This window comes from Notamacropus eugenii, chromosome 5 (assembly GCF_028372415.1).
Source record: "Notamacropus eugenii isolate mMacEug1 chromosome 5, mMacEug1.pri_v2, whole genome shotgun sequence".
Taxonomy (NCBI): domain Eukaryota; kingdom Metazoa; phylum Chordata; class Mammalia; order Diprotodontia; family Macropodidae; genus Notamacropus; species Notamacropus eugenii.
Window position 1 is genome coordinate 87,011,167 of NC_092876.1, and position 24,081 is coordinate 87,035,247.

The window sequence follows — 24,081 nt, forward strand, 5'->3', positions numbered from 1 at the left end:
TGTCTTTCCACCTCATCTCCAGTTTTTTCAAAGTTTTGGTGGAAAAAAAAATGATTTAGACTTCAGACATGGTGATAAATAACATAATTTTCTTGAATATCTGAAAGAAATAACAACTTGTGCATAATAAATTTCCAGTTTCATGTGCAATAATCTTTTATTATACTGGGTGGAAGTTTTATTCAGTAAGTTGAAAAATAAAAAAAATAGAAAAAGGAAAGGAAGAAATATAAATGTAGCACTGTGAAAGGACGTTCATTTCTCAGAACCCTATGTGGATTCCTCAGGGGCAAGACAGAGTCAGGACACTGGTTGAAAGGCCCTCATTTTTCGGACTTCAGTGTCCCGTGCCTGACTCTGACATCTCCAGCAGCTCAGAAAAGTTTCTTTCCCTAATTCACTGACTAGTGTTTTGGACTGTCCCTTTTTTTATTAGACAAGGCTGAGGGGAATTCTCTCTTGTTATTAGTAATTCCATTTGATGATTTGCACTTGAGGCAAAGTTAATTTTATCTGTGACATCTCTAACCAAGCTATCAGACTGTCTTGCCCCTACAGGTGACATCATAATTATATCTCTGGGGAAGCTGAGCTCACAGACCTTCATTCTCATAAATGGTCCTCTCCTGTGCAGTCCTAAACCCACACAAGTGCATAGGGAAAATGTGGCTTGCTGTGTACACAGATCTTTCCTCTCTCCTAGTAGCTGAGACCAAGTGTGAGGTAAGTGTGGTAAGTGTATCTTTATCTTCAAACCTGAGAGGAAGAGATTTGTATGACAATGGATTTCTTCAGGTCTTCAACCTAATTCAGAAGTTTGTTAATTGAGAAAAAAAAAAGAAGTTTGAAAAGATCTGTCAAAAGTGATCTGGGATTCTCTCTAGTGATCTCAGAGTGACAGTCTTTCATCTCTGTCTTACTCTGAGCATAACTATAGTCCCCTTCCTTATTTTCATACTTTCATCCTTTTTTTCTTTAAATATGGTTTTCATGTATTTTCTGTGTTTTTTATATGCTTTTGCCTTATCACTCTAAGTACATCATCAGAATGATGAAGTTGGCTCCTTTCCTTCTTGAATGGAGGCCTTTCTTGGATTCCTTCCTCCTCTGTTCCCTATGTTCTAAACTCTTCCCACTGTTATTCCTTCAAGCCAAAACCTCTTTTAAGATGCCTCAATGTGACCCCAAGTACAGTATGTTTATTATTATTGCTTTTTAGTCAATTATTCATGTCTGATGCCTCCTGATCTCATTTGAAGTTTTCTTGGCAAACATACCCCAGAGTGCACCGCAATTTCCTTGCCCGTTCATTTTACAGATGAAGAAGCTCAGACAAACAGGATTAAGTGGCCTGCCCAGAGTCACACAGCTAGTAAATGTCTAAGATCAAATTTGAGCTCAGTTCTTCCTGAGTCTAAGGCTGGGACTCTATCCACTAGCTGCTCAATATAGTATGCACTAGGTATGATAAAACACAAAGAAAAAGACCCTGATCTAAGAGAATTTCTATTATACTTAGAGGAAATAGCACATAAAAATCTAAGGAAGCATAATAAATGTAACAAAGAGGTTAAATATATATTACATACATATATACATACATCCATAAATGTTTATTTATTATCTCTACACACATACACACGCAAACACACACATGCACATGCACACACACTGGTTATTCTGTACCGTAATCAGCTGGAGCCTTTTACAGAAGGAGGAATTTAAACTGAGGCTTTCACACATTTAGGAATTCTACAAGTTAGCAGAGAGTGAATCCCAAGAAAGCCTGTGCAAGGAAAGGAAGATGGCAACTTGATAGGTAACAGAATTAGGTCATATTTTCTGGAATCTAAAGTGTTTGAAAAAGACAAGTGATCTTTTCAAATACCAAATCCCCCACACCCCACCTTGGAACAAATCCTTATTTCCATTGACAGAACATCTCTCTTCATTCATAAAAGTTTTCATCAGAGGGACACTTGCCAACTGCTAAAGCAAAGGTTTGTTCCTTTCCCTCCTCCTTTTCCAAACTTCTGCTTACTTCTTCATCCACTCTTCTGCAGGCTCTTGTTTTCCTCCATCCACAGGAGTAAACTTCCACTCATTTCTAAACTTCATTGGACCTGAGCAAAACACATACTCATTTCTATGTGCCTCTTCCACTCCTATCCTTTCATAACTCTCCCATTTTTTAATGTCCCAATGTAGATATATACATATCCATGTACATATATATATATATATATATAACACATGTTGGATATATCTGTGCATACATGCATCTATGTGTTTACTTATATGTATATGTAATACATTGTGTACATATATACATGTGTAGATACACACATACATATTGATTTACCTTTAGTCAATATGTTTACACATTTTGTCCTTCTTTGCTGCACTACCTCCCACTGACGTCTGATGTTATTCTTATATTTCTATATACATGTATCAGAAGTTTCTTACTCATCTCTCTGCTGTTGTTCTGTTGCTATTGCTTTCCTATATGTTCATCCTTTTAATATTTTTCTTTTGCTTGATATATTTGAGAAGCAAATAATCTCTCTAGATTTCATCTTCTTTCCAAAGATCTTTCAAATGACTCTTTGTGACTAAACATTCATGCTTTTTTCACTTCTATTTAAACTGAGATTTAATGGCTAGGTTACTCTGGGTTGCTTCTCAGGATGCAATGGAGGTCAGGTTTTATCATAATCAACCCAGTTCCTCCTTCACTTTCTGGATGTTTTCTGTTATGTAAAGTTCCATTATTTTTCTTTGTATTTAAAAACTTTTGTTTGGATTATTTGCACAACTAGTGAATTCTGAAGTGAATTTTGAAATTTAGTAATGGTGTATCTTGGAGATTACAGGCTTGAGTTCTTTTTTCCTCTTGAGGAGATCTATGAATTTTTTCATTTGTTATGTCCACATGCAGAAGTTCTAGACTATTCTCTTTTATTATTTCCTGCATTGTGGAATTAGTCTTCTGTCCTGTTACTATTAAATTATTTATTTATTTTTAGTTTTCAAACTTCACTTCTTCAAGATTTTGAGTTCAAAACGTTTTCCCCATCTCTCCCCTCATCCCACCTCAAGACACAGTGCATTCTCATTTCCTCTTTTCTCAATCTGCCCTTCCTGCTATCACAACCCTCCCTTCCCTTATCCCCTCTCCTTTATATTCTTTTAGGGCAAGATAGATTTCTATACCCCATAACCTGCATACCTTATTCCCCTGTAACATGTAAAAACAATTATTAATATTCATTTTTAAAACTTTGAGTTTCAATTTATTTCCCTTCCTTCCACTCCACCCATCCCCACTGAGAAGACAAGCAATTTGAAATGTTACACATGTGCAGTTATGCAAAAGACTTCCATGAAGGTCATGTTGTGAAAGACTAACTATATTTCTCTCCATCTTAATCTGTCCCCCAGTTATTCTACTATCTCTTTTGACCCTATCATTCCTCAAAAGTTTTTCCTTCTACTTACCCCCTTCTCCCATTTGCCATTCTTTCTATCATCCCTCTCACACCTTATTTATCCCCTTCTCCTCTACTTTCCTTTGTGTAATATACATTTTCAAAGCAAATTGAATGTGCGTGTTATTCTCTTCTTATGCCAAATATAATGACAGTAAGTTTCACTTTTTCACTCTCACCTCCCCCCATTCACCTTCATTAAAAAAAAAAAAAAAAACACTTTTCTTTCCTATTTTTTGTGAGAAATAATTTGCCCCATTCTATTGTCTTTTTCTCCTCCTAACATATTTCTCTTTCACCCCTTAATTTTATTTTTTTAGATATCATACCTTCCTGTTCCACTTACCCTTTGCCTTCTGTCTCTATGTATATAATCTTTCCAACTACCCAAATACTGAGAAAAATCTCAAGAGTTAGAAATATGATCTTTCCGTGCAGGACTATATTTAGTAAGTCCCTTATCACTTGTCTTTCCTGTTTACCTTTTCAGGCTTCTCTTGATTCTTTTGTTTGAAAGTCAAATTTTCTATTAATTTCTTCTCATTTGCTTAAAAGTTCTATATTTTATTAAATGACCAGTTTTGCTGGGTAGGTGATTCTTGGTTTTAATCCTAGCTCTTCTGACCTCAGGAATATCATATTCCAAGCCCTGCAATTCCTTAGAGTAGAAACTGTTAGATCTTTGGTTAGCCTGATTGTGTTTCCAAATTCTCCAGTTGTTTCTTTCTGGCTGCTTGCAATATTTTCTCCTTGACCTGGGAGCTCTGGAATTTGGATACAACATTCCTAAAAGTTTTCCTTTTACAATCTCTTTCAGGAGGCATTTGTTGGATTCTTTCAATATTTATTTTACTCTTTAGTTCTAGAATGTCAGGACAGTTATCCTTGATAATTTCATGAAAGATGATGTCTAGGCTCTTTTTCTTTATTTATCATGGATTTCAGCTAGTACCAGGATATTTAAATTGTCTCTCCTGGATCTCTTTTCCAGGTCAGTTGTTTTTCCATTGAGGTGTTTCAAATTGCCTGCTAATTTTTCATTCCTTTGGTTTTGTTTCATAATTTTCTTGATTTTTGAGATAGTTGTTAGTTTTGATTGTCTCTATTCTAATCTTTAAGAAATTATTTTCTTCAGTGACCTTTTAGACCTCCTTTTCCATCTGGCCAATTCTGCTCTTTGGGACATTCTTCTCTTCGTTGGCTTTTTGGATTTCTTTTGTCATTTAGGTTACTCTATTTTTTAAAGTGTTATTTTCTTCAACATTTTTTTTTGTTTCCTTTAGGAAGCAATTCACTCATTTTCATGATTTTCTTGCATCACTCTCATTTCACTTCCCAATTTTTGCTGTACTTCTCATACTTGATTTTCAAGATTGTTTTTGAGCTCTTGCACAGTCTGAGAAAAATTCATAATTTTTTGGAGGTTTTTGATTGAAGAGCTTTAACTTTGTTGTCTCCTTTTTGCATGTTTAGGTCTTCCTTGTCACCAATGTAAAATTGTATAATGTAACTCTTTTTCCGGTATTTCTTCATCTTCCCAGCCATTTACTTGACTTTTGAGATCTTTGTCAAAGTAATTCTCTGCTTCCAGTGGGGATGGAGGGTGAACTGTCAGCTTCTCAATTCCCCCAAAATCTGTGGGTATAGAGCTCCAGAATCAGTAACTGGAGCTGTCCCTGCTGCTGGTATGGCTGCCATGGCTTTCTCTGTCCCCATACCTGGCTGTAGTCTGAGGGCTCGGCCAGACCATTCTACTCTCTCACATTGGTCTCATGGGTTTTTTTTTTTTCCACTGACCTTCCATTTTATTCTCAGTATTTTGGGATCATGAAGTCTCAAAACCACCACAGGTATGTTGGATTCTGTCCCCCCAATGCCCACTCAGGTTACATCTCTGCCATGTGGCCCACACTAGACTGTGGTCTGCTCCCAATTTGGTGCAACAGACACTTCGTGGTGACCTTGCAGGCTGTCTTGGGCTGAAGATTTGCTTCACTCCATCATTCTGTGGGTTCTGCAACTCCAGAATTTGTGTAGAGTCCCTTTCTACAGGCATTTGGCTGGGTTTGTGGGGAGCACTCTAGAAAGTCCATGCAGTTACACTGCCATCTTGGCTCTGCCCCCTCTAAACCACTCTTCTCACCATTTTGTTGGAGATCTATGACTCTTTGTTACTATAATTCCTGTCTTAAAAATCAGCATGGTTTGATATCATAAAAAAATTTCCTTTATTATTACTATTGTTATTTCTCTTCTTCTAACTTGACTTTCACTTTTCTATATTTGTATTTTCAATTCATTATTCTCTATTTTGCTTCTTTGGTGAGAATTACCGATTTTTTTTTTATTCTGCACATTATTAAAGCTCTAGAGGGCATAAGATCTTATTTTATTTTTATGATTTTTCTCTTGCATCATTCAATCATAATGTATTGTGGTTTCATATACCCCCTCCAATTCCAGTACATCTCATTTCTCTTTAGTCATTGGATAAATTTTCCTTTTGTTTTTTGTCTTGCTGGAATTATTAGTACATTCCTAAACTCATTTACTACTTCCACGTGCCATATATTTTTCCACAATTATTGTTTTCCCTGTTGATTTATCTTCTGATGCTCAAGGTCTTTTTTTTTTTCTGAGAATTTCTGAGATTTTTCTTTTCTCTTATATTTATTTTCCTCTTTTGCTCACTTTGTGTCTCTCTAGATCTTTGTCCTCTGATTTTGATTTGTTTAGTGCTGAGTCTCAAACATTTCACTGTCCTTTCATGCTGGTTAATTCACAGTTCACCTGCTTAAGTCTCTCCTCCAAGTGAATTTTGGGTGGACAGAAGTGACTCTGGAAGGGTACAAAGCATTAATTATCCTCAAACCTAGTTGAATGCTATGTAGACCCACCCCACCAATTGTGTCATATATTCCATTCTTCATTTCTATAGCACAGAGCTATCATGCCAGGGCTATGTTTCTGTTTTGTATATTTGCTTTTGAAGTTTGAGTCTCTGAGGCTCTTTGAGGAGGGATGGGGGTTACATTGGCATTGAACTACATTTTTCACCTAGGCATATTTCCTGTTTCATTCCCTTTGTTCCTCCTTCTTTCATAGAAAAATCTGGCAGTAGAGAAAGCTATCCACCTCAGTGCTAGTTGTATGGCCCAAGGGAACTTTCATATTATGGATTGTAGAAGAAGTGGCTGCCCTTCTGTCCTGGCTTGATCAGACTTCTTCAGCATGGAGGACTGATCTCTACAGCATTCGTTTTGCATTTTGATCCCCTAAATCACTGAGGTAGTTGAAATTTCTTTGTTTTTATTGCATAATTTTGGTCTTTGAAATGTTCAAGAGATGAAGGTAGTCAAAGAACTGTGTAGTCCTTCATCTTATTTATCACATTACTCACAAATATATTATTGATATTTAAAGAAAGGAAAAAGTAAGTAGGTAAAGAAAAGTATGAAATAAGAACCTTAATAGTCATGAAGACAATTTTTAATTTACAATTTAAGTAAGATAATGAAAATGAAATTAGAAAATTTATGAATTAACAGATGGGTTTTATGTTAACACTATAGCGTTTTTCGTCATAATGATGACTATAAAATAATAAATCTGCTCAATATAATGAGAAGAAAAGTATTATAGCTTCTAAAGGACTTTGGACAAAACAAAGCAGTAATATGAATTAATAATGCATAAACTATTGGAAAAAATGACTTTTCATTAATATAGTTAATATCATCTACCTAAATCAGTGTTAATATAAGATGGAGAAAAGATGAATACTTTTCCAAAAAATCATGTGAGAAGCAAGGATGACTCTTACCACCATTACTATTTAACATAGTCCTTGAAATGTAAGCTGTGTTAATAAGGTTATAAACAGAAGCTGAGGGACTTAAGCATTGGAAAAGAGAATATAAAGGTATTATCTTGATAGGGGAAATGATTATTTACACAGTAAACCGTGAAAACAAAAAATAATTGGAAGAATGAAAAAATTCAAGAGAATTATAGGATATAAGTTGACACAAATCATGAGCTTGCCCATATATTACATACAAACCCCATCACTTAGGGAGGCCCTAAACTTCTAAGCATTTCCTATGTGCCACATACTGTATGTAGCATTGGACATACAAATATAAGCAAAAAGAATTTCAGTTCCTGCTCCCAAAAGTTTATATCCTGAAAGAGAATGTAACATGTAAAAGAAAGTTAAAGAGTTTATTGAGAAGAGGTACTTGTATGGATTATGAGAATCAGAAGTATAACCAACTGGGAAATGATGCATATACAAGTCACTTCTCATTGTACAAAAATTGAGACCTCTAAAAGAAACCCATCAATGGAAGAAAGAGGATAGAATGGATGGAAGAATTTTCCAGGGTGAAAAGCCCCAGTATATTGAAAGAAATTCCCAGGTGAAAAGGAAGCCTTAGTCATGGTGATAAAGAGAAGAACACTGCCACAGGGGAATGAAAGAAGATATAAGAAATGAACGTCCATTCAAAATAAGAGAAGAAACAAAAAAAAAAATGATCACATCTCTGAATTTTTTATATACATTAATAAAATTCTTAGTAGAAATTTTTTAAAAAATCAATAAGAAAAACATCAGTTGATCATGTAAACATTATGTAATTATATGAAAAATTATAATGTTTCCCCTTGAATTAATTTACTGTGAACTCTACCATTCCTAGAAAGTAATGAAAGGTCAAGAATCACAGGGGCAAAAATAAAAGTACAAATAAAAATTAGGGAAAATAAAAGGGTGCATCAGTGTAATATCTAAAATTGTACTGAAAGGAAGAGGGAGAGGAAGTGGGAGAGTGAGACAGAGAGAGACAAAGAGAAAGAGAGACAGAGAGAGAGAGAGGCAATAACATAATGTTAACATATGTAACATAATATTCAATAATCTCAAGCAAAGTTACTTCCAGAAGGAAGCATTGTTTCATATTAATCAAGGACACAACTGGACAGCAGTCTGACAGAAATCAGGGTTAGATCAAAACTTCACAATATATGCAATCCAATTCAATACAACCAGTACTCATTACATCCCTACTATGTGCTAAGCACTGCGCACACAGTAAAAAGTAAGTCTGGGGGCGGAGCCAAGATGGCGGAGTGAAAGCAACGACTCACCTAAGCTCCTGGAAAAACTCCTTTGGATATTTCTGGGGGGAGAGTCTGACCAGACTTTGGAGGTGTAGAATCCAGTGGGAGACGGACTTTGACAGATTCGGAGCCCAGGCTGGACTGGAAGGTCCACGGGAGGGATCTGTTCCACGGGGGTAAGAGCCCGGCGCACAGCGCAGCGCGGTCGGCGCGGCAGGGCGGAGGCGACCCGAGGGGCCCGAGAGTGGCGGGCGAGACCAGCGGAGCAGGAGATAAGCCAGGCCGAGCCAACGATATCAGCGCAACAGCCTTTGAAATCTTCAGCCTAAAGACGGGACTTCAGTGGGTCACTACTTGAACATCCAGAAGCTGGGATGCCGGAGTGATCAGTAAGTGCTCTCCCCTCCCCCCCCCCATGACCGTGAGGGAACCATAAAATTCTTCCCCAGATTGATCCTGGATCAGTGGGAGCAGCAGAAAGGGGCGAGTGGTCTCGTAACACCAGAGGCTGGAGAGGTGGCAAAGGGGGATTCTTCCTACCGTGGTGGAGGCTATCTGGAGGGACAGACGACCCAGGGCAGAGAAAAATTCGCACTGAGACCCAAGCAAGCCTCAGCCCGGGAGACGAGCCCCAGGAGGGGCGGGAACACGCATTAGCCTCTAGGCGTGCCCCAGCCCTCCAGGGGAAAAGGGAAGACAATAGGGAAGCTGGGATCACCATCCCCCTGGACCTTGCCTTTGCCTCAGGCCAGCTGAGGAGATAGCCTGAGACCAGACCACACCTCCCACACACCTATCAAGCTAAACCCAGGGTTGATCTGGGAAACAACAACAACAACAAAAAAAAGCCTGCTTTTAGCCTAGACAAACATCAACTCAACTTAAAAGATCTGTACCTTCTGACTAAAAGAACCAAAAGCTACAACACTCAGCCAACATCATGAATCGGAAAAAGCAGACGAAAAGTGAAAAAACCATAGAATCTTTCTATGGGGATAAGGACCAAAACACAAACACCAAAGAGGTCAGAGCTGAGACTGTACTTCCATCTGAAACCTCAGATGGGACTATGAATTTCTCGCAAGCACAACTAGATTACCTGGAACGTCTGAAGAAGGATATAAAAGAAAAACTGGCCAATGATTTTAAAACCATAAAAAAAGAATTCACTGATGAGAACATCAATCTGAAAAAGAAAATTGAAGAAATGGAAAAGGAAGTTCAAAAATTAACTGGAGAGAATAATTCCCTAAAAGGAAGAGTTAATCAAACGGAAAAGGAAACTCAAAACCTAATAGGGAAAATTGATCAGATGGAAAAGGAATCCCAAAACCTAACTGGGAAAATTGGTCGAATGGAAAAAGAAGTACAAAAATTAAATGGAGAAAATAGCTCCTTAAAGGGAAAAATTGGCCAGATGGAAAAGGAGATGCGAAAGCTAACTGAAGAAAACAATATGATCAAGATTAGAATTGGGCAAGTAGAAACTAATGACTCAATGAGGCAACAAGAGTCAGTCAAACAAAATCTAAAGAATGAAAAGATGGAAGAAAATCTAAAATATTTAATTGGAAAAACAACTGACCTGGAAAATAGATCCAGGAGAGAAAATCTAAGAATTATTGGCCTGCCAGAAACCCATGATGAAGAAAAGAGTCTGGACAATATCTTCCAGGAAATCATCAAGGAAAACTGCCCAGAAGTACTAGACTCAGAGGGCAAAATAGTCATCGAAAGAATCCACCGTTCCCCACCGGAAAGGGATCCCAAACTCAAAACCCCAAGAAATATAGTTGCCAAATTCCAGAGCTATCAAGTGAAGGAGAAAATACTACAAGCAGCCAGAAAGAAACAATTTAAATATCAAGGTCACACAGTCAGGATCACACAGGACCTTGCAGCTTCTACATTAAAAGATCGAAAGAATTGGAACCCAATATTCCGTAAGGCAAAGGAGTTGGGACTCCAACCAAGGATCAACTACCCAGCAAAGTTCAGCATAACATTTCAGGCAAGGAGAAAGTCATTCAACGAAATAAGGGATTTCCAGAGCTTCCTGACCAAAACACCAGAACTCAATAGACAATTTGATCTTCAAATGCAGGTCTCCAGAGAATCATAAAAAGGTAAACAGAGGGGAAAAAACAAAAACAAAAACTTGCAACTCAATTAGGGCAATCTGTTTACCTCCCTGTAAGGGAAGATGCTACCTGTTAATCTTGAGAACTGTGCAGCTATTATGATAAAAGGGATATATGTAGAGGGAACGGGCATAAAGTAAATGATGTCATGGCAAAAATATGATTTAAGTATGAGAAGGGAATGTAATAGGAGGTGTGGAAAGGGGGAAGCAGAAAATGGCAAATTATATCACAGGAAGAAGTACAAAACCATAGTAGAGGGAAGGAGGGGAGGGAGATGAGCATTGTTTGAGAGGTACTCTCATCTGATTTGTTCAAAGGAGGGAACAATAACCTTAAGCAGATAATCCTAACTAGCTCTATAGGTAGTAGGAGGGGAAGGGGGAAGAAAGGGGAGGGTGGCTAAAAGGGAGGAAAGAAGCAATAAGAGTAAAGGGGACTAAAAGGGAGGGGGGCTAAAAGAAGGAGGGGAAGGCTGCAGGAGGAGGGGGAGAAAAGTGAATACTATTGAGGAGGGGAAGGGAGACGGGAGAGTTAAAAGCACAAATGGTGGGAAAGAGGGTGGAGGGAAATACACAGATTGTAATCATAACTGTGAATGTGAATGGGATGAACTCTCCCATAAAACGGAGACGGATAGCAGAATGGATTAAAAGCCATAATCCAACAATATGCTGCTTACAAGAAACACATTTGAAACGGGGGGATACACATAGGATAAAGGTCAAAGGATGGAGCAGAATATATTGTGCTTCAGCTCATGTAAGAAAGGCAGGAGTAGCAATCCTAATCTCAGACAAAGCAAAAGCAGAAATAGATCTAATCAAAAGGGATAAGGATGGAAACTATATCCTACTAAAAGGCACCATAGACAATGAAGCAATATCATTACTAAACATGTATGCTCCAAGTGGTATAACATCCAGATTCTTAGAGGAGAGGTTGGGGGAGTTGAAGGAAGAAATTGATAGCAAAACTATACTAGTGGGGGACCTCAACCTCCCCCTCTCTGAACTAGATAAATCCAACCTTAAAATAAACAAGAAAGAGGTTAAGGAGGTAAATAAAACTCTGGATAAGGTAGATATGATAGATCTTTGGAGAAAATTAAATGGGAATAGAAAGGAATATACCTTTTTCTCAGCGGTACATGGAACATTTACAAAAATTGACCATGTACTAGGACATAAAAATCTCACAATCCAGTGCAGAAAGGTAGAGATAATCAATGCATCCTTTTCAGATCATAATGCATTAAAAATTACATGTAATAAAAGGCCATGGAAAGAGAAACCAAAAATCAATTGGAAACTAAATAATCTAATTCTAAAGAAGGATTGGGTTAAAGAAGAAATCATAGAAACAATCAACAACTTCATTCAAGAGAATGACAATAGTGAGACAACGTACCAAAACTTATGGGACACTGCAAAAGCAGTTATTAGGGGAAGTTTTATATCTCTGAATGCTTACATAAATAAAATAGAGAAAGAGGAGATCAATGACTTAGGCTTGCAGTTGAAAAAGCTAGAAAAAGAACAAATTGAAAATCCCCAAGTAAATACCAAATTAGAAATACTGAAAACCAAAGGAGAGATTAATAAAATTGAAATTAAGAAAACTATTGAATTAATAAATAAAACCAATAGTTGGTTTTATGAAAAAACTAATAAAATTGATAAACCTTTGGTTAATCTGATCAAAAAAAAGAAAGAAGAAAACCAAATTACTAACATTAAAAATGAAAGGGGTGAACTCACCTCCAATGAGGAGGAAATTAAAACAATAATTAGAAACTACTTTGCCCAACTTTATGCCCACAAATTCGATAATCTAAACGAGATGGATGAATATTTTAAAAAATACAAATTGCCCAGATTAACAGAAGAGGAAGTTGAATACTTAAACAACCCCATCTCAGAAAAAGAAATTGAACAAGCCATCAATGAACTCCCTAGGAAAAAATCTCCAGGGCCAGATGGATTCACAAGTGAATTCTATCAAACATTTAAAGAACAGTTAATTCCAATACTACATACACTATTCTTGAAAATTGGGGAAGAAGGAGTCCTCCCAAATTCTTTCTATGATACAAATATGGTTTTGATACCCAAACCAGGAAGAGACAAAACAGAGAAAGAAAATTATAGACCAATTTCCCTAATGAATATAGATGCAAAAATTTTAAATAAGATTTTAGCAAAACGAATACAGCATCTAATCACGAGATTAATACATTATGATCAGGTAGGATTCATACCAGGACTACAGGGCTGGTTCAATATTAGGAAAACTATTAGCATTATCGACCACATCAACAACAAAGCTAACAAAAACCACATGATTATCTCAATAGATGCAGAAAAAGCTTTTGACAAAATACAACATCCATTCCTACTAAAAACATTGGAGAACATAGGAATAAAGGGAACTTTCCATAAAATAATAAGCAGTATCTATCTAAAACCTTCAGCAAGCATTATATGCAATGGGGATAAGCTAGATGCATTCCCAATAAGATCAGGGGTGAAACAAGGTTGTCCATTATCACCACTATTATTCAATATGGTACTAGAAATGTTAGCTGTAGCAATTAGACAAGATAAAGATATTCAAGGAATTAGAATAGCCAAAGAAGAAACTAAGTTATCACTCTTTGCAGATGATATGATGATTTACCTAGAGAATCCCAGAGATTCAAGTAAAAAATTACTTGAATTAATAAACAACTTTGGCAAAGTTGCAGGGTACAAAATAAACCCACACAAATCCTCTGCATTCCTATATATTAGCAACAAAGTTCAACAGCAAGAGATAGAAAGAGAAATCCCATTTAAAGTTAGGGTAGACAGTATAAAATACTTAGGAGTCTACCTGACAAAACAAACCCAGGGACTATATGAACACAATTACAAGACACTTTTTGCACAAATAAACTCAGATTTAAGTAAGTGGAAAAACATTAGTTGCTCATGGGTAGGCCGTGCTAATATAATAAAAATGACAATTCTACCCAAATTAATATACTTATTTAGTGCCATACCAATTAAACTATCAGACAATTACTTTCTAGAGCTGGATAAAATAATATCAAAATTCATTTGGAAAAACAAAAGGTCCAGAATATCAAAGGGACTAATGAAAAGAAATGCTTGGGAAGGTGGCCTAGCGCTACCAGACCTTAAACTGTACTATAAAGCAGCAATTATCAAAACCACTTGGTATTGGCTAAGAAACAGAGAGGTAGACAAGTGGAATAGACTTGGCACTCAAGATGCAGTAGGCAAGGAATATAGCAACCTTCTGTTTGATAAACCCAAGGACCCCAGCTTCTGGGATAAGAACTCATTGTTTGACAAAAATTGCTGGGAAAACTGGATAACAGTGTGGCGGAAATTAGGCATAGACCCATACCTGACACCGTACACAAGAATAAAGTCCAAATGGGTACATGATTTAGGTATAAAGATTGATACCATGAATAAACTGGAGAAGCAAGGAATAGTGTATTTATCAGATCTATGGAGAAGGGAAGAATTCTTTACTAAAGAAGAGATAGAATGCATTATGAAATGCAAAATGGATAACTTTGATTACATTAAACTGAGAAGTTTTTGCACAACCAAACCCAATGCAACCAAAATCCGGAGGGATGTAGTAAATTGGGAAAAAATTTTTACAGCTAAGCTCGGGGATAAAGGCCTCATTTCTAGAATATATAGAGAACTGACCCAAATGTATAATCATACAAGTCATTCCCCAATTGATAAATGGTCAAAGGATATGAACAGGCAATTTTCAGAGGAAGAAATTAAAGCTATCTATAATCATATGAAAAAATGCTCTAAATCACTATTGGTTAGAGAGATGCAAATCAAAACAACTCTGAGGTACCACATCACACCTATAAGATTGGCAAACATGACAGAACAAGAAAATGATAAATGCTGGAGAGGATGTGGGAGAGTTGGAACACTAATTCATTGTTGGTGGAGCTGCGAGCGCATCCAACCATTCTGGAGAGCAATTTGGAACTATGCCCAAAGGGCTACAAAAATGTGCATACCCTTTGACCCAGCAATATCGCTACTAGGACTATATCCCCAAGAGATCATAAAAATGGGAAAGGGTCCCACATGTACAAAAATATTTATAGCAGCACTCTATGTAGTTGCCAAAAACTGGAAGTCAAGGGGATGTCCATCAATTGGGGAATGGCTGAATAAATTATGGTATATGAATGTAATGGAGTACTATTGTGCCATAAGAAATGATGAACAGGAAGACTTCAGAGAGGCCTGGAAGGACTTATATGACCTGATGCTGAGTGAAAGGAGCAGAACCAGGAGAACTTTATGCACAGCAACAACCACAGTGTGTGAGAGTTTTTTCTGGTAGACTTAGATTTTTGTAATAACACAAGAACTTCTGAAAAAAAAAAAAAATCCCAATGGTGGACCTCAAGGCAAAAAGCCTTCCACACTCAGAGAGAGAAATATGGAAGTCACTCACATAATGTAGCAGATCATGTTTGTGTATGTGTATGTGTTTGTGTATCATGTTCTGATTTGTTATACGGATTCTTTCATTTATCTTAGTCTGACTACATAGCATGACGATAGTGAAAATATACTCAATAGGAAAGTATATGTAGAATCTATACAGAATTGTATGCAGTCGTGGGGAGGGAGGGAGGTAGTGGGGGGTGGGTGGGGAGGGATAAAATCGCAATTGTATGGCAGTGATTGTTAAACATTAAAAAAAATAAAAAAATTAATAAAAAAATTAAAAAAAAAATAAAAAAAATAAAAATAAAAAGTAAGTCTGTCCCTGCCCCCAAGTGCGTAGCAATATAATCAGGATGCGGAGACAACATACAGTATGTTATGGTTGCAAAGTATGGGAAGTAGTAAAGCATGTTGTTGGGGAGAGGGAGAAGGAGAATGGGACACCAAGGGGCATCTTATTCTGAGGAGCTGAACCCAGGCAGAGGAGCATATTCCAAGTGGAGTGAACCCAAAATGCTTTCTTTCTGCTTTTTATAAAGGAAGGCGTTGGGAGGAGTTTGGCACTGTACTCTTCAGCTCTCCAATCAGAGGGTAGAGGAAACTGAGAAGGTAGTGTCAATCAGGACTTGAGTTAGTAGTATGGGGATGAGATTACAGGTGATGAGTATAAGGTGGGAAGAGCATCTCCTTCCATGAAGTTCAAATAAGAAAGAGCACCAGATACAGAGTAGAATGTGGACCGAATGGAATATATGCCTGTATAAGGTCCAAATGGACACATGGTCTAAGTATAAAAAGTCACATTGTAAACAAATTAGAGGAAGAAGGAAGCGATTGTATTAAAATTCTTTGAGTAAGGGAAGAGATTTATGAAAAGAAAAACAATAAGGAGAGAGGATAACAAGATAAAATGTACATTTTTCATTCTACAAAAGTGCAATGTTATAGAGAAAACAATCTAATAAACCAAAATTAGGAAGGAAATAAATAAATGGAGAAAGATGTTTACAGCAAGTTTCTCTGATTTAAGTTTCATAACAACGACTTAAGGTACTGATGAAACTTTATAAGACAATTCCATTTGACAATATAGATATTTTAAATAATAAAAAATTGGCATATTTCAAAGTGCAAAGGATGGAAAACCACATGGAAAAGTGATCTAAATCACTAATAATTAAAAAATACAAATTACAGGAGTTTAGATTCAAACTCAAACACATCAAGGTGACTGGTATGATGAAGAAGTAAAATGGTGGACATGCCATAGAAAAGAAGAAAAATAATGCAAAGATGGTAGAGATGTGAACGTGTTTGATTATTCTGGAAATCAATTTGCAACTGGATCTAGAAATTATTAAAGTATACATGCCTTTTTATTGAGATATAAAAGCACTAAATTTATATCCTAAACTATTAAAAAAAGAAAAGGAATTGCTGTATATGTGCATATGTATATATATATACATATATATGTATAAAAACCTGTATACATACATATATGTGTACACACATGTATAGATATATACATACATACATACATGCATACACAATTTAATGAAAGTAGGAAAGTGAGCATATTTAGCTTTACCTTTCAGGGTTTGTGTTTTGTTACTGAATTTATCAATTCCCAAGTGTTCCAAATTTTTTTTATAATTTAGTTGTATAAATTATTCTGCCTTTTCCAGTTAAATTTGCCTACATTAGTATACACAATTCTTCAAAAATTTCTTCTGAAAGTTTTATGTCATTTTTTGTGACACAATAAAATTCTGGTATAGCCCTATCAATTCCATTTATATATACCACAATATGAAAGATGTCCTCTATTCTCAAATATTTTTTCTATTGTGAAATAAGCTTATGTATGTGTATTTCTTTACGTATATATGTATATATATTTGAAATACACACATTTATATATTATATGAATAATAATTCCATAGGTAATACATATTTATTCATGTACATACCAAAAGATAGAAATACATTTACAATGTCACCAGAAGCAAGCAGGTAAATACTAAATCCTTCTTTTCTCTGTCCTTTGTAGATGGAAATGAGAAATTGAAATAGTCTTGAGTGACTGGTTCCAGTGACAGACATCCTGCTCAAATGCAGAGATTTGTAAGATGGTAGATTTCAGATTTTAAGAGCTCTTGACTTTAAATTCTCAATCAAGTCTCTCTCTCATCAGTATCTTCAACTGTTAGTTTCCATATTATTGGGATTATTATAATTTGACTCTTTCACCAAATAACTCAACCAGTGTATGAAAGAAGAATTCTTTATTAATGAAGATCAAAACAGAACATTAGAAACTTACCTATATAAATCTATTAATACTTCCTGAATTTCCATCTGCCAGTAATAAAAGAGACATTCTCCACAGGTTTTATTCTGTATGGGAGAGAACAGCAATTCTATTGGACATGGAAAGTGTCTCCTTCATCTGAGGAATTATATTCTACACCTTAATATTTCTGAATAAACATAGATCAACTGGGTTTGATTGCTATATCCTTCTATTAACAAAAAAAGAATGATATCTAAGGACATAGCACTGGGGCTCTTTTTTCTGCTTCAAACCGGTTTGGGAGTACTGGGGAATTCCTTCCTCCTGGGGCTCTATACCATCACCTTATTCATTGGTCCCAGGCTGAGGCCAATTGATTTACTTCTCGTCCACCTGACCTTTGTCAATGACTTAGCGCTTCTTTTCAAAGGAATTCCTAAGACAATGTTTACTTTGGGGCTCAAAAATTTCTTGGATGATGTGGGATGTAAACTTATCTTTTACTTTCATAAAGTTTCCCGGGACCTTTCTCTCTGTACTACCTGCCTCCTGAGTAGCTTCCAAGCCATCACTTTAAGTCCCAGAAACTCCTGGTGGGCTCAACTTAAAGCTGGAGCCCAAAAGTGCATGGTTCCATTGTGTCTTTTTTGCTGGGCCTTCCATCTACTGAAAAATGTTATGATTCTTTCATTTATGAGAGGCCCAATGAAAAACAAAACTATCACTCAACAGGATTTTCTTTATTGTTCCGTTCCATTTCCAGCTACACTTAATCTTGCAATGCATATACTCATAGTCTTCCTTCCTGATTTTTTGTTTATAGGAATCATGATGGGAACCAGTGGATATATGGTCTTTTTCTTGTACAGACACCATCAAAGAGTCCAGTACATTCATGGCAACATTCTCACCCCTAGTGTTTCCCCAGAGACCAGAGCCACCCAAACTATCCTGTTCCTTGTCATCCTGTTTGTCTGCTTTTACTCACTGAATTCTATCTTTATCTTATGTATTCAAAATGAACGATCTTCCTGGCTTGTTCACATCTCTGCCTTCCTGGCTGCCTGCTTCCCAGCTTTTAGCTCTTTTTTTCTAATAGTCAGTGACTCCCATGTATATAAAAATTTCTTGGCACTCTTGGACAAAAGGATATTGTTCGGATAAAACTTGGGAGATTCACCTAAAACCCATCAAAATGACTAATATGATAAAAAGAACATAATGACTAATGTTTTTTGAGCTAAAGGAATACAAGAATGTTAATGTCTTCTTGGACTTTTCTATTGATCTGTGTAGTTTTTATGGAAATTTGGGACTTTGTCCCCCAAATAATTAGCTCGTTCTTACCATTTAACCTCTCTATACCAATACTCCACTTATATTCCAGAGAGATAACAAAAGAACCTGTCTGTACATAAATATATCTAGGAGCTTATGTCAAATTAATGAGAAACTGGAAACTAAAGCACATTCCTTCTCCTGGATAAATGCCTAAAAACTAGGTTATTTCATTGTTTTATCATTCATCATGTCATATGACCATCCACTAGAAATCCATTAGTTTTCAATATTTTTCCTAAAATAAGCATGTAATAATAAGCACTCTGACATAAATGGGGGGGGGGGCCTGTTTTCACAGGTTCTTAAATATACATTTGTAAAAGGATAGAAAAACTTTTGATAGGTCAACAATCACTTTTTTCAACCGAATGATTCCAGATACGCCATTTTATCTTTTATATTTCCAAAGCTACCAAACCTCTTATGTATTCAACAGAGAAAATACAGTGAAATAAAAGCCATATTTACCAGAGAGGAAATCACCAACATCTGGGTTTTCAAAGTCAAAGGCTGCTTAGCAGCTTCCCACAGTCTCATCAGGCTCATAAACCTTCTTCCAAAGCAAAACTCCAAAGCAATATGTACTCTCAGAATATTTATACTCTTTTCAGAGCCAGAGGGCACAACCTTTCTTGACCCAATGCCTCATCAACAAGCCTCCCTCAATAGCCCCACCTGAGGCCCACCAATAGGTGGATAAGATTTTTACCTTCCTTTATAGAGCCCTCCCATCAAACTCTCCCACATACTGACAGAATACATTAATTCAGATCTGGCTGGACCAGGCCAGCATGTAGAAGGACTAACTGATACCTCCTTTCTTGTCCCATGCTTCTCTTAATGAAGTCTAAATTCACGTTGGTTATTTTGTCTGATTTGTCACATTGCTGATTCCTAATGATTTTACACTCAGTTATTTTTCAAATAAACTGTTGTGTATCCATGTTTCTCCTCTATTGGTAATTATGCAATTTGTTTTTGGGTTTTTTTTTTGTTGTTATTTAACTTAGGCATAAGAACAACCATCTGTCTCGGCTCTGACTGTGAAGGGACATTCTGACCGGTCTGTACTGGACCTGTCACTGATGAATTTGTATAGACACGTTCTACTCCTGACTATCATTGAGGGAGCCATGAGGAGGGCATTGGAAGGGGAAACCTTAAGCTTAATTCAAATATAATGAATTAGTTTTATAAAACCATCCTAAAGTAGATTCTGCACACACACACACACACACACACACACACACACACACACACACACACACACACACAGAGTCCTAGACACCAAAACAAGGAAGGAAGCATGGGAGGCAAAAGTGACAAGTAGGTACTTGATTGAGGACACAGACATCAGGTTGCAAAAGAAAGTCAATAAAGATTGAACAAAACTTCTTTGTGTTTTCACAGCCTCTTACAAAACAGCTTAAGTCAAGAATCAAACAGGGAATTAACCTAAATTAGCCTAATTTGCCTAAAATCACAGAAAGCTTTTCTCATCATTATGAAAGAATTTGAAGATGCAGTAGCAACACTCTATGATGGGGATGCTGAAGACTCAGACTAACCCTCTCTCTTCTTCCTGGCAGCATGACTTTGAACAAATGACCTGTTCCATGAACATCAATTATGAACACCAGTATAACATTATTGCACTTGGGGAGTTATCATGAAGTTCTACTTTGCAGGCAACTGGCTGCCTGGAAGTGTACACCAAATTCTTGACAGAGCTTTCCCTGCTGCCATTAATATCTAGAAAGTCTTCTACTCACCTTTCCCTGGTTGGATAATGAAGAAACACAGTGTTCCTGCCACTGAAGACTGAAAAAAAAGAAACGTCACCCTAAATCATATGTTGCCTGAGATTAGAGGCCTCCAATTCAGGAATCTTTGGAGAACATCACCTAAGAAATACTCTGATCAATGGGTACTTGCCTTGTTCTACGGCAGTAAACTTCTGTCCCTCACTCCACTAATATCTGTGATTCAGATTCATTCTGTTGACTTGGAAATACCTTTTCTAGAACAAAATTCTTTCTTAGCCCTTATCTGCTCTCCCTCAATTTCTTTCCATGCCTTTCCTCCACTTTATGCATCACCCTTTGGAATCTATTAATTCCCTTTTGCTTTAGATAATTTCCTTTCACACTCTCCATTTTCTGACACTCTCCATTTTCTGGATTTTTCCTCAAAGACACTTCATCCTTCACCAGCCTCTCCAGGGCTGGATGACTCTTCTCTCAAACTTTGTATTGTCCAGAGTGCCACTTTTTAGTCTCTCATTCAGGAAGCCTCTCCTCTTTTAAGATTCACCCCAACTACTTATTATATTGTATGGATTCTTTTTTTTTTTTCTGATAACCAAGTCTCTAAGTTACTCTCCCTCTTTTTCCTTGGAGTGAAGTCTCTGATTCACAGTCTACTCCAGTACATTCCACTGAACCCCTGGCCTTTAATGCCCAGCTCTGCTCTACCTCTGCCAGCCACAGAGATCTTCAAAACTCAGACTACCTGACTACTCAAAACCCTTCTTTCCCTAGGACACTGAAATTCTCTTTTAATAATTTTCTGTCCTTTTTATTAGTACTCTTAAACTATTTTTTGCCCTCACAACTAGCTCCAACCCCATGTGGTAAACAAAAATTAATGCTGAATTTGTTGTATAAAGATCTGTGTTGGAATCTCTGCCTTGTTCCACACTACCTGTTTGAACATGGGCAAATGAATTAATTAGAAAATTTAAAAGAATATTCTGATATGTGTTTTTGATACAAATTTCAGTGCAATCAATAATTATATAAGAGAATTTTTTATAGAATATTTTGTGTTAATTTTGTATTAAAAAGTTAATTTTGCTTAGGTTTTTATTTAATTTGTCTGACATGTCCTGAAATGCATACATTTTTTGTAGAGAACTAATTTGATCTTCAGTGTTTTCTGTATACTACTTGGATTTGCTCACTTCGTACATTCTCACTACTTTGACTAAAATTGGAGTACAGTTAGCACCTTTTGAATGAATTTCTTTGTAGCTACTTCAAGGAGTATTATTAATTATGCTTTTTTGTAGGGATTAGATCCTTGTCAGTATCTACTCCTTTTGAGGTGGGAATTGAAATGAATTAAAGTTCACAATAATTAAATTGGAGTTCTGTGGAATTAAAGTAGAAAACTTTTAAATGAAAATGTTTTTGGGTAAGCCACAAGATCAGACAATTCTGTGTGTAATTTAAAAGAAAATTAAAAGGCCTTTAGTTTTCTGCCTTCTGTGATACTTTAAAATATTTAGGTGGAGTGGAACACAGAACAGCTTGAAGCAGAATGGAGAATGGAGAAGAGAATTGTTACTACTTCAAGCTCAGTCTAACCAAGACTAGCTGAATGAAATAAGAAAGGTACTAATGCTGCTCTGAGGAACTGATCTGATTGGAATAAATCTCTCCCACTCTTCAGAACTGCTTATTGCATGCAACCAAGATTAAAATGGAAGTAGAAAACTGGGAAACATTTTTATAGCCAATGTCACTGACAAAGGTCTCATTTCTCAAATATATTGAAAACTAAATCAAATTTATAAGACAAGTCATTCTCAAATTGAAAAAAATGGTGAGCAAATGAATAGGCAGATGCAGATGAATACATTAAATCATTCTACAGGCATATGAAAGGTGCTCAAAATCACTATTTATTATAGAAATACAAATTAAATCAACTGTGAGGTACCATCTCACAACTATAATTTTGCTAATATGACAAAACAGGAAAATTATAAATGTTGGAGATCATGTGGGAAAATCTGAACACATCGCTGGTACAATTCTGAATTGATACAACCATTCTGGGGAGCAATTTGGATCTAAATCAAAAGCCTGCATATCCAGTAATACCAATACTACATCTGTATTCCAAAGAGTTCACTGAAATATGAAAAGGATCCACATGTACAAAAATATTTATAATAGCATTTTTTGTGATGTCAAGGAATTGGAAATTGAGGGGATGACCAATCAATTGGGGAATGGTTTAACAGTTTATGGAATATGAGTGTAATGGAATGTCCTCATATGAACTTCCAATAAAGATGGGAAGGATCTTGGAGGAATGCAGGTCTCTGACAAACACCCCCAAAGAATCTAAATTGGCAATGGATGGAACAATGATTGAAAATACCAAAAAGTAAAATCAGGAAGCTCCTTCATCTAGTCCATTACAACAAAGGAAGATGTTCAGAAGCCAATTCATGCTCAGAGAAAGCTCATGCCAGAATAGGCAGTTGACAACGCAAGCTCCAGTGAACAGCTTGCATTTGGCAGGAGTTAGGAACTGAGACATTATCTAAGTGTCTGAGGCCAGCCTAAAAGCTACATGTATTCTGGAAATAACCCACCAGGAGGATTCAAAACCTAGTCTCAACCTTCTGTTAAAGAAGTCTATGGAATGCTGGCGTTCTGATTTTACATTTAAAAATTAAGGTAAACTGAGAGACAATTGTTTCAGCAAGCTGAATGGGTCAATGGCTTCTCTCAATTATCAAAGACCGTGAAGCAGTGCTTTTTGGCCTTCGTGGAATTTTGGGAAGTACAGGAGAATAAAAAACAGAGTTGGATAGGATGAGAAAACAGTGCAATTGCTTACAGGTTAGATAGCATCCTGAGGGTGGGCATAACCTGATCAGTTGCACAGAGAAAGCTCACATGAGGCTAGTAATCACCCCTTCTTTCATTAAAGAGTGCTGATTTATGGTATCCATCTGCATCCTAAGGACTATAGATATTATATCAGGAATAGCAGACTTCCTGGCTGCTAAGACTGAGATCAGACCCTCCTTATTTGTAAAAGGAAAAGCAAGAATGGACAGTATATCTTGTGGAAATGTATGAAGTCAGGTTGTAGATCTTCAAATATAGCAAATAGGCTTCATGGAATTTTCCAGAACCTGAAAGTAGGAGGGATAACAAGTTCTATTTTAGTGAACTCAGAGGAGGAACTGAACTCCTGTGACAAAAGAAATGTTCATTGTTTGAGTCCAGCAGCGAGGTTGGAAATAGTGCACCACCTAGATGCAACCTGCAGAACCTGATGTTTACCTACATCTTTCAAGGACAACAGATTTCTTTGATTACAGAGCAGAACAGTGATTAGGAGGGAATGTAAACTTCTAATCTTATCCTACGGGTAAA

At 36.6% G+C, this 24,081-nt stretch overlaps 1 protein-coding gene and 1 long non-coding RNA gene across 2 annotated transcripts; both read left to right on the forward strand.

Moving 5' to 3' along the window:
- Positions 1-639: 639 nt before the first annotated feature.
- LOC140508630 (uncharacterized) lies at positions 640-17,747 on the forward strand. The gene is made up of 3 exons (XR_011968490.1): positions 640-723; positions 6,597-6,779; positions 17,318-17,747. It is a non-coding gene; the product is annotated as an uncharacterized lncRNA (long non-coding RNA).
- A 59-nt stretch (positions 17,748-17,806) lies between these two features.
- On the forward strand, positions 17,807-18,724 carry LOC140507517 (vomeronasal type-1 receptor 1-like). Its single transcript, XM_072615582.1, has one exon. The coding sequence runs from the start codon at positions 17,807-17,809 to the stop codon at positions 18,722-18,724; it is 918 nt and encodes a 305-aa protein (XP_072471683.1).
- The last annotated feature ends 5,357 nt before the right edge of the window (positions 18,725-24,081 follow it).

Bases quoted from the DNA above. Each gene is read 5' to 3' on its own strand.
- LOC140507517 (XM_072615582.1), top strand. From the start codon at position 17,807: ATGATATCTAAGGACATAGCACTGGGGCTCTTTTTTCTGCTTCAAACC.